Source organism: Rhamphochromis longiceps, linkage group LG4 (assembly GCF_057381845.1).
Source record: "Rhamphochromis longiceps isolate RC_006_pf linkage group LG4, R_longiceps_female_GT1.1, whole genome shotgun sequence".
Taxonomy (NCBI): domain Eukaryota; kingdom Metazoa; phylum Chordata; class Actinopteri; order Cichliformes; family Cichlidae; genus Rhamphochromis; species Rhamphochromis longiceps.
The window spans coordinates 26,349,904-26,361,811 of NC_140560.1; the positions used below are offsets into that span (position 1 = coordinate 26,349,904).

Here is an 11,908-nt window from a genome sequence, read left to right on the forward strand (position 1 = left end):
CACAGTGGAACATAGAACACATATCAAATGTACAATTATAAGAACAATATTAGCTCCACTTTGAATTTCATGGCAGTCTTTTGGGAGAGGAATGTTGTTCCATTCTTGTCCGACAGCCCTTGGTCTTGTTTCCGTATTTTATGTTACAAAGACGGCAGTGTGTCCCAGTGATGTTCACATATGGCTTCTTCTTTGCATGTCAGAGCTTGTTGCAGATTGGTGAACCTCCGCCCATCTTCAGCTCTGAGAAACTGCCTCTCTAAGATATTCTTTTTATATCCAATCATGTTACTGACCTGCTGCCAGTTAATCTCATTAGTTGAAAAATAATAATAATAGATACTTTATTGATCCCCATGGGGAAATTACTTGTTTTTCTCTGCATTTGACCCATTCACTCAGTGAAGCAGTGGGCAGCCCACTAAGCAGGCACCCGGGGAGCAGTGTGTAGGGACGGTACCTTGCTCAGGGGTACCTTAGGGTAGCCGTTAAGTGGATTCGAACCGCCGACCTTCCGATCATGGGGCGACCACTTTACCTACTGAGCTATCCCTGCCCCAAAATGTTCCTCAAACTGTTTCTTTTTAATGTCACTTACTTTTCCAGCCTTTTTGTTGCACTGATCACAACTTTTTGAGAGATGTTGCTGCTATTAAACTCTAAATGAGCTCAAATTTTCACAAAAATGTCAAATGTCTTTATAGTTTAAACATTTATATGTTTTCTATTATATTGTGAATAAAATGTGGGTTTATGAGATTTGCAAATCATTGTATTCTGTTTTTATTGACAGCATATTTAAAAGTATTTGAAAAAAATATATGCTTAATTTAATTCAGTACCAGCAACATATTTTTTTAAAAGCTGGGTGCTGTGACATCAGAGCTAAAGAAGAGAGCCTTGTTTTCAGTGCACAGTTCTAAGGTTACATCTGTGATCATGTGCGGTGCTGCAAACAGCATGGATAACTTGCTCATTTGTGAAAGGTCCATTAAACAATAATAATAAACAATTTGAATAGGTTTTGGAGCAACATATGCTGTCTCTCAAGGAACATTGTTTTTTCAGGGAAAGCCTTGCTTATTTGAGCATGACAGCACCAAACTACATTTAGCATGTAGTAAAAGAGTCAGCAATCTAAAGTGGCATCCAGACCAGACCAATCACAAAAGGAACACACCAGGGAGGATAAGACACTCTGACTAAGAACTCTGACAAAGGAGGGCTCAGGCTGTTGTTTAGGTAAACTGCTACATCAAGCAAAGAATGCTAAAAACAACAGCTAAAATAAGAGGCCATGCAAGACAAAGGAGCAGGGTTGAAAATGGGTGTAATGTCCTGTAATGTGTATGAATTGGAATAATAATTTACTTTTAGTTAATTGCTGCTGCAACAAAAGCAGCATGATGTGCATAACCATAATCAATTCCTTTCCACTGGTTAATCAACTAACTTCATCTGTTTGTCTCTGGTGCCCTCTAGGGGCAGTGTTTTTGTCTCCTTCTTATGTCCTGAAAACAAAAAAGAAAATCTGCAAATTTTGCACAATGCGAATCTCAAGTATATGCTCTGATCAAAACCAAAGATGCACTAAAATACGTGGATTCGTGTTTCTGCTCACTTTATTAAGCTCACTGTTATTGTTAATGGAAAATTTTACAATATAATTTCGAAAAACGCAAACTAGCTAATATATTCACGAGCTCTCTCAGACTTTTGCACCCCATTAGTATTTCTAAAAGTATATCAGTGTTCCATTATGTACTGCTGATAGCACCTATTTAGAAACCAACCATCTACTAGTACATTATCAGCTACTATGGCTGCTTATATTACATTATTCATCACAACATGGTTTTCAGCTGTAGCACTAAAGTGCACTTATTAGAGTGAGACTGCAATCTCCATGGCGATCAGCTAGTCTTGTATATATAACTGCATGTTTTTCAGGTTCAAGAAAGAAACCATTATGTGGGCTGTCCATTCAAAGTGTCCTTGGATTTTGAGAATAGTTTGATGGAGGGAAAAAAAAGGCTTTGTATCATGTTCTAACTTCTGCACTGAGCTCACAAATGATTTGGTATGCTCCAGTGATTCACCTTCTCCCTAAAACATCAGCATATCTCTCCTCCAGAAATACAAATTTGATTTATATGTTAGTGTACCGTGGAAAAATAACATCAGCTTTCTGACTCCGGAGGTTCTGCAGAGGACTCATCGCCAGGTCATCTATGATTCATAAAGCAAAGAGTTGCTCTGTTTCAAGCTTCAACACTCGAAAAAGTCGTGAGGAATTCAGAAAATAAAGGGACTTCCAGAGTATGCGATCACAGTTCAGGAATAATAAAATCCGTCATGCACAGATTTATGTCGGGCGGTGCAGGGATGTGTTGTTAAGTGGGATTTGTTATGAAAACACTGTGGAACTGTTAAATAACAGATATAAATATATATACGGCAAATGGCTAATGTCTCCGTGACAGCGTTTCAGGAAAAGAGGATAAACAAAATTAATTTGCGCTCGCACGTCACACCTCAATTGTCCATGATATTGGCAATTATCTGTACTCTGTCTACCAAACATTTACCCAGAATTAGACAGGAAGCACCTGCAGGTCAAATGCTAAAAATAGAAACGTGCCAGAACAGATCAGAGTGTTTCGTGCCCCCCCGAACAAAGTAAGATCGTAATTTAAAACAATCCGGATAACTTTCAGAAAGCTGCAATGCACCAACTGAAAAAAGTCTACTGTATATTTCTAGACCAATCTAGCACTTTTGTCTTCCTCCAAAGGAATATTTTTCACAAGCGGGGGCCGTGGGGGGCTCCGTGCTTCTATAAAAGGAATGCATTTTGAATGAGCCTGCTGACGCAGAAACTGTGGGTGTATAAGAGATGACACTCGGCTCTGTTTCGCTGGACACATGGGAAAGCAACTGGGTTGGTGAGGTTGTGATTGCCTCTCGGTGACTGGAGACTCTTGAAAGAGCACAAGAGATGAACACAACTGAGAAGTTTTATCTTCCCGTTGATGGCATTCTCGAAATGTTGAACTCTCTCACCGGGCATCTACAATCAAGCATTACGCACCCAGATCTTCAGAGCACCTCACTCGGTCCAGTGCTCCAGCACCCCAAAGTCTCAAACGTAGCGACAGGCATGGGGCTCGTCAAAAAGGTTAAGGGGTGCTGGAGACAGCAGGATACGAGGATAGTTGTGAGTAGATCCTCAAGTTCTGGCAATCGGCAAGTGTCGGCTGATCGACTCCCGAAGAGGTCCGTGGACCTGCTGGAGTTGCGTTTGACCAAGCCCAGAAATTGTCATAGAATAGTTGTGCTTGGTGCGCCCAGAGTGGGTAAAACAAACATTCTCCGGCGGTTCATGGGGAAAGACTTTGAGGAGAGCTATGAGCCCACAATCGAAGACTTCCACAGAAAGCTGTTCCACATAGGAGGAGAGGCATACCAGGTCGATCTTCTGGATGCGGCAAGTGAGAGGGACTTCCCTGCCAAACGCAGACTATCCATCCTGACAGGTTAGGAATCAGTGCTGTATTAAATCTGTTTTTAAGGGATGTTGTTTTTTTATATTTTGAAAATGAATGCTAACTACCTTAATTTACATCTGATGTTCTTTGTCTCTCCAGGTGACATTTTTCTGCTCGTCTTCAGTTTGGATGACAGAGAATCTCTGAGTGAAGCCTGTGAGCTGCTCAGCGAAATCAAAGCTGCTAAGGCAAAATTGCTGAAATTAAAACAGCCAGTGAGAGTGCCAGTCATTGTATGCGGTAATAAAGGGGACTTAGACTCAGAGAGAGTCGTGAGACGGCCAGACGTGGGGAAAATCCTCGGCGAGGATATCCCATTCTTCGAAACCTCTGCTAAAACCGGCACCGGGCTGGACGCGATGTTCAGAGCCCTTGCCTCTCTGGGTGGACTACCTCACGAGACTAGTCCATCGCGACATCAGGTCATACCCATCCTCACCTACCGGTCGCTGTACGTCGGCCAGCGAGGCAGGAGGGGTAGCCGTACGCGGGTACTCTCTGCGCCCTGTGCCGCAGTGGACCCTCTGGCGCGCCGCCCGAGCTTCAACAGCGACCTGCAACTCGTGCTTGGATCAAGCACCAAACACAACAAACCCGAGAAGTGTCAGATTCAATGAATTGTGAGACTTCTCGACAAACAAATTGTAGTAGTACGCTGCAATATGGTATACGTAAAGAGTTATACTCTGTAGCACCTGGCTGGACCAGTGCATTCTTATCGTGTTTTTTTGTATATCCCTGTTCTATAACCCTGTAATAAAAGCTGAATATTTCCAACTATCTTGCGTGTTTTGTGTCCTTGCTTTCCATCCTTCCGTTTGTTACAAAAAATTTAAGAATCTCTTCACAAAGAGACGGGCACGGCCAGATTACGCACACTGACGTAAGCAGTCAATTCTCTTCGAGTGATGATGTAAAAACCTCGAGTGTGGGAGGGAGTTCAGAGCCATGGGTGGATGATTCAAACGCAGACCTTCAACATCTTCCAGTATCTGTTGTCAGTCTCGAGAGTTTTTGCACGGTTTGTTTAGAACGCCCACGGCTTAGTGAATGGCTTAAAGTACAGAGGTGCTACAATGCCTATTAATCAGCCGAGGTGGTGTACGCGCTTGTGTGTCACCATGGCAGTTGGAGGAAACAATGAGTGATAGCGCATGATTTATTAAAGAGGGGAAGGTGGGCGAAAGGAGAGAGACGGAGTGAGATCAGCACCATGGAGAGAGCACAACGATTATTCAACTCGGCATTTAATATTACTGACACTGACAAGAAGTTCAGTATATTTGCTTAAAATAAACCTCTCCAAACAGTAAAACTGAAGTGGATCAATAAAACCCACTTTGGAAAGATAAACTAAAAGTTTATTGACAAATTTGTCTGGTACATTCACAAATGAGCATCAGAATGGGAACGAAAGGGGATTTAAGTACCTCTGATCACAGTGAACCCATCTTCTAATGGCTGCTAAGGCTTAAATCATCTCAAACTGGTGCTCAACATGCCTCCAGTCACCAGATTTCAATCTACAAACAAGGTTTAAAAGGTGCCGATGTACCCGCATGTACTTTTTAAGTGACAGGGCACTAGCTGGGTTTTCAATACACAGTTGAATCATAAAGATCTGTATTTCCAGACCTAGTTCATGGAAAAATAATAATGTCTGAATATGTCTCATGACAGTAAAGTTCCTTGAGATAAGACTCAATCCTTTTAAATGGACTAAATATTTATTATTTATTCTCTCATGAGGGGGAGTTTTATTGTATGCACAACACAAATGTCTCACTTCTCTCCAGGAGTACCACATTTCAAAGCTCTTTTTAGGCAAACTCGACAGTGATTACGAAATGTAGAGACTTACAAGTGAGCTGGGATCAGTTTAAAGCTATATATACATATATATACATATATACATATATATATATATATATATATATATATATATATACATATATATATATATATATATATATATATATATACATATATATATATATATATATATATATATATATATATATATATATATATATATATATATATATATCCCTTTACTCACCAGGAAATTAATGTTCATCCATCTGGTATGATTTCCAGGGATTTGAGAAGACATGCAGCACCTGCAGTGATATCAATCAAGTCCGAGAACAAAATGATTGCTTACTCGGAGGCTTTACTTGGTATAATATAATTTGTTCACCCTCTAAAACTTCCCACTCACCGTGTACATTTGCTCAAAAGACTATGACATCAATCCAAAATAATTTCCTGTTTATTGTCAGAGGTATAATTATGATTAAACGACAGCAACAGCAGCAATTAAAGCTTTAGTGCAAAGTGTATCCGTTGTAGTAATGACTGCATGAAAGCATCTGGAGACTTAAATCCAAGACTCGTTCTAACCGGTGGGAGAGGCAACACGGACATAACACAATATGCTCGATCGCTGCTGGGCTGCAGTCATTAAAGATAAAGTCACGTTTGCAATGGTATGGAAAATGATGAAGAGCCTTCACTAACACGTTTAAAAGGTGTACCAAACAAAACTGTTGGTTTTTATATGTTTTGACAGCCACGAGCGTATCTGCTTTATAAACATTTGTGTCATTGAAGGTTGGAGGTGTTCTTGGTTTGTCTGCCAGCAGACTCAGAGTGGTCCCTGTGAGGCTTTGGGGGAAATTTGTCTTTCCAGCTCCACCAGGAGAGCTGGAAGGATGCTGTCCAGTAAGGCCAGTCCTTCCCAGGAGCACCTCAGACCCCTGACAAGGAAAAAAGAAAAAAAAGACACAAATGATTTAACCTTCAAGCTGTAGAGACGTTTTAAATACCGTATGCTGGGGAAATCAGAACAGACTATTCCCCTTATTTTCTGTCACCTCATGCACCAAACAGTTATATAATAAGGGAAATATTATCAAATAATAAAAACAATTGTTAGGTTGGCTTCCGCACAGGTAAGGAAACTTAAAGAGAAAATTAAACATCATAAGTCACCTGTCATCGAGAATCAGCTGTCCGCTCTGGAGCAACTCTTGGACGACAATGGATTCACCAAAAACTTCATCAAGGCCAGTTTGTGGGCTGAACATCTCCCAGTGCTGTTAACATAATTAAAAAAAAAAAAGTCTCTGCGAACTGAACATTATCTGCCGTGACAGAAAATACAATGAAAGATTTATTTTGTGTGCTTTACCTTATGATTAATGCCCTCAGTCATTCTCATTCCCATCACCAACACCTCCTCCAATCTGCCAAGCAAACATCTTTCATAACTTAAACTGAATACAGAACAGCAAGGACAGAACAGAACAGTCATTAAAGATAAAGTCATTACGGAGTAAAAGGCCTGAATACAAGTCTCATAATAGCATCTCACAAGGACAGAATGTTTGAGAGAACAAGCACATGTGCCACGGCCTCAACACTCAGTGTGATAAATTACACTGTGGACTGTCTCAGACTTCACTGCTACATTTCACATGCTCAGAGCATTTCTGGGCATCTGTCTCTGCCTGGAAGTGCAACGGCGTACAATTCAAGATGGCCAAGCTGAAGCCGCCTCCGCGTCCCGTGTCCCCAATGCCGCACTTCACGGATCCACACGTCAGGCTCCAGAGTCTGGGTCCGGGCCTCTCGAACAACACCTCCCTCCCCCAGAGGAACAAACCGCCCATGTGCTCCTGTGTCAGAGACAACAATATAAAAAGCACAGTTTCCAACAGGAGCATAACCGGAGTGATTTAGTGCTTTACATCTAAGTATTACCTGGGCCGACACCGATGTATTGGTTGCCTTTCCAGTAGCTGATATTGTGATGACTCACTGAGTTCTACATTACACAGAGAAAAACATTTACTGAGTGTTTATGAGGGAGAATAGTAAAACTGTCACATTACGGAGATTTAATGAAGACAGAAAACCAAACACAAAGTTAAAAAGAAGCTTAAAAATACAACTTAGTAGACTCTGCTGGGGAAAAACAATATAAATCTTTGGTTTTCGATAGAACTGGACATTTAAATCTCGCTCAATAACCTCGAAAACATCCGATGACTCTAAATTATACAAGAAAAATATGGATGCCTATAAAACAGAGGACTGAACATGTAGTTTGTTGTACGGATTTTGTTTTTTTACAATTAAGAGTGAAGGAAGACTTTTTTTTTGCATGAACTGTAAACAGTGAAGCCACTATCAGTCAGATTGAGATGACTTGAGCTTTGTGATATGGCACGTTATTCTGAAAGCAGTCATCAGAAGATGACGACACTGGTCGTAAAGCGATGGACACAATGAGTGACAACACTCACATAGACTGTGGCGTTCACCATTATAAACCACCAACAACCTGAACTGTTGCTACAAGGCAGGATGGATCCATGCTTTCATGTTTATGTCAATTTCTGACCCTACCATCCGAAAGCTGCAGCAGAAATTGAGAATCATCAGATCTGGCAACATTTTTCAATCTTCTATTATCCAATTGTGGTGAGACCGTGGGAATTGTAGCTTCAGTTTCCAGTTGTTAGCTGACAGGATGGTATCTGGCATGCTTCTTGAAGATTTGGTGTGGTGTGCAGTCAGAGATGCTCTTCTGCAAACCTTGGCTGTAACGAGTGGTTATCTGAGTTACTGTTGCCTTCAAGTCAACCTGGTCATTCTCTTCTGACCTCTTAACATTAACAAGGCATTTTCTACCAAGGAAGTGTTGCTGAGTGGTACTTTCACTTTTTCAGGCCATTCTCAGTAAACCCTAGAGATGGTTGTGTGGGAAACTCGCAGCAGATCTGCAGTTTCTGAAATACTCAGACCAGCCTGTCTGGCACAAATAACAATGCCACATTGTGAGTCACTGAAATCAGCGCTCTTCTATTAATTCTGATGCTCAGTTTGAATTTCAGCAGGTCGTCTTGACCGTGTCTACATGCCTAAATGCAATGAGTTGCTGCCACTTGATTGGCTGGCTAGGTATTTGTGTTAATAAGCATTTAAACAAGTGTACCAAGGAAGTGTTTTTCTTTTATTTATTTTCTCTTTTCATTCTCCGAACCTTCCTTCGATTTAAAATATCATTTTTGTGTATAAAACGGATGCATGATAAGGTGAAGCGTTAAAGTACGGTTTTGTTACAGCAAAGACTTACATGTCTTGCAAAATTCGACACCTCGTACTGTTGAAAGCCGTGCTGGTGCAGAGTCTTCCTGGCGCGCTGGTACATTTCTGCTGTCACATCCTCGGAGGGCATCGTCACTGCACCGCACTCAACCTGTTTAAAAAGCTGAGTGCCTCGCTCCAGGGTCAGCTGGTACAGAGACACGTGATCATCACACACCCTCAGCAGCTCAGACAACTCTATTTCCCAGGATTCAACGGTTTGTTTGGGACGTCCGAACATGACATCCACCGACACCCGACCAGGGCACAGCCTCCTGGCCTCTTCGATAGTCTGCAAAGCCTTGTGGGAGTCGTGGTCTCTTCCCAGACTTTTCAAGTCCTCATCCTGCAAAGACTGAAGATAGAAAGTTTGATCAGAGTTGTTCCATAAAATGAAAAAAGTTCTCACCTTACCCTTTCAGAATCAAATTATTAATGCAATTTTCAGAGTTACATCACCTCATAATACATATAAGTGGGTCAACATTTTTGAATTGTGTTATTTTTCCAATATTATCGAGTCAGGAGATAGACAGATGGAAAGATTAAGCTCTGAAAACACATTTAAGCTCTGTTCCAACTGAAATCTACAATATAAAATCCAAATTGCAATTTTCATTGCATGCAATTTCATGTCTATGATGCAGAGCAAAAGAAACAAGCACTGGTACCCTAGATGTGTGATTTGGACCTGACAGGACTAAACTTCAAAAAGTGCGTTTTAAATAAATGTCATCACACAGAAGAGGGAATTTAAAAAAAAACATGAACACAATGATAGGCCTTGAGTGTAACGTTGCAACCAACCACTAAATGCTTTGAGTAAAACAGCTGGAAGGCCCTGCTTTTCCATGGGCTTTCATGAGCACCCAAGGATTACGCTCACCTGGACCCCGATGGAAAATCGGTTCACCCCGGCACGGCAATAGTCCTCTAACCTGGACTTTCCCGCAGGAGTGGGGTTGACTTCGAGGGTGACCTCGGCCTCATCCGAGAGATTCACCTGCCTGGAAACAGTCTCGAGGATCGCAGCAAAGATGGAGGGGTGGGCCAGGCTTGGAGTCCCACCTCCAAAGAACACTGAGGTGATGCTACAAATGAAAACCAGAGTGTGATCTCAGCTGCAGTTTACAGTTACTGATTGTCAGGTTTAATAAATGCACATACCAGGATACTTGACTGAGTCGCAGCAGTGTCTCAGTCTCCATCTGAAGGCACTTAGTCATGATATGGTCATTGTTCTCTTTGGATATGTACTTATTGAAATTGCAGTAGGAGCACCTCCTGAGACAGTAAGGCCACTGGGGGAGGAAGAACCTTATAGTCATGACACAGCCCACTTATGCTTAAATCAGGTGAGTCAGCATGCAGTTACGGATACATGTGCGCGTGATGTTCTCAGAAAAAGAAGCTATAGCTCACGTGCACATAAAGAGACGCGCGCTCTGTGATTTGTGGAGAAGCCGCACATTCAGACACATCTTCGGTTACTTCTCCGACCGAGAAGTGCTGCAGTCGGGGAGGGAGGACACGACTGACCGCATTTAATGTGCGTCTCATCATTTTGGAGACAGCGTTTGTTTCGCCACGGGAGATTACATTCTCCGACCCGAACCAGAGGTTACTTCAATACCCGGCTTCATCACTCAAACGGTATGCGTTTCTGTGACAACAAAGTAGCTACAAAATAGCGTAAATTCACTTTGTATTTACGCTATTTGAAGGTGCCGTCAAGTCGCTCCAACCGGAAATACATGGAGCGATTTCCTCTTCATGTTCCCGGTTTGGCCACAGCGGGGCGCTGTTTTACCACAGTAAGAAATACCCGAAGCACAAGAGGGTCAGCCAGGTTTTTAGGTTTGCAACATTTGCTTTTGGTGAAAAATATGTATTTTCACACAACATCTTTTCCAGTTTTACCCAAAACGTGAAAACGTTGCAGCGGTAAGGATTTAAATATATTCTAACGCTAAAGTAGAAATGGAAAGAAACTCCTTGAACTCTTGGGATTTATTATATAACCATGTATGACCTTTACAACCATTAAACACTACGATCAATGTTATGTCATAACAAATCTCTGTAAGTACCATCTTCAGTTATCATTATTATCGCAACATTAATGAACTCCTTGCTTGTGTGGGACTTGCACATGTGTTATGTAACTATGAGACTATCAAAATGAATTATTTCTTTGTTTTTCTTTTCTTTTCTTTTTTTTGACATTTCAGGTCTAACTGTAATACACTCATATTTATATAGCATTTTCCACTCTAACCACTCAAAGTGCCTTTAAACTTCATACTGAATGGCCCTAGCCAGGATTTAACCAGGAACCCTCTCTCTGTGAAGTGAAATTGGTAATCATTGGCATCAAGGCACTCTTTGACCTCTGCTTGTCATGTAGGGTTATATATTATAACTCCTATTCTTTCTTTGCACTAACCTGGTCAAATGTGGCCCTTGAACTCTGTCACCACCACCCCATAACAGACAAGGCACACACAGTTTTGAAGTTTCAAGAGTCCCTAAAATTCATAGTTTTCCTTGATTTTACTAATGGTAGTGAATCTGAAATACATTTGGATAGATACAGGTCAAATCTGACCCCAAATAGACTCACTATATATAAAATTTGCAAAAGAATCAAACAGTATTAAATATTTATAACACGTAGGGTATTTTTGCTGTTGTCAAAGTTTAAAATGGTTCAAATTTGACAACATGCTGGAAGGTGAATAGTATTGTTAGTACGTATTCTATGATTTAGAGGCTGATTTTAGGCTATTTCTGATTAAAATATGATTTATATGGGCCTTATATTGAAAATGATGCAGTTTATTTAGGAGCCTATGAATCATAAGTAATCTTTGTTGGGCACACCTGTTCAACTGCTTGTTATTACTTCTAGGCTGAACTACATTCAGCATTATCAAGATGTCCTAAAACTCTCTGAAAAGGTTTCAGCTGATCCAAAATGCTGCAGCAAGAGTTCTGACAGGGTCCAGAAAGAGACAGCTTGTCTTCATTGGCTCTCTATTAAATCCAGAATCGAATTTACAATTCTGATCCTATCATAAAAGGTCTTGAATACTCAGCCCCCACTTTATCTTAAAAACCTCACAGTACTCTATCACCTCTACAGAGCACTCTGCTCTGAGACATTGGGAGACAGGCACACTCTCTACTTTTAAGATTAGGCTTAA

The 11,908-nt window shown here is 41.1% G+C and overlaps 2 protein-coding genes across 2 annotated transcripts; one reads left to right on the forward strand and one right to left on the reverse strand.

Moving 5' to 3' along the window:
* The first annotated feature begins 2,794 nt into the window (after window positions 1–2,794).
* Window positions 2,795–4,165, forward strand: rasd2a (RASD family member 2a). Its single transcript, XM_085405236.1, has 2 exons — window positions 2,795–3,536; window positions 3,648–4,165. The coding sequence occupies exons 1-2, from the start codon at window positions 2,999–3,001 to the stop codon at window positions 4,163–4,165; spliced, it is 1,056 nt and encodes a 351-aa protein (XP_085261362.1). The 5' UTR covers window positions 2,795–2,998.
* A 1,416-nt stretch (window positions 4,166–5,581) lies between these two features.
* Window positions 5,582–10,465, reverse strand: rsad1 (radical S-adenosyl methionine domain containing 1). The gene is made up of 9 exons (XM_085404131.1): window positions 10,125–10,465; window positions 9,870–10,003; window positions 9,589–9,793; window positions 8,692–9,057; window positions 7,314–7,377; window positions 7,081–7,228; window positions 6,742–6,796; window positions 6,543–6,646; window positions 5,582–6,307 (listed from the first exon to the last, which is right to left on the reverse strand). Exons 1-9 carry the CDS (start codon window positions 10,263–10,265, stop codon window positions 6,196–6,198), a joined length of 1,329 nt encoding a protein of 442 aa, XP_085260257.1. The 5' UTR covers window positions 10,266–10,465; the 3' UTR covers window positions 5,582–6,195.
* Between the last annotated feature and the right edge of the window lie 1,443 nt (window positions 10,466–11,908).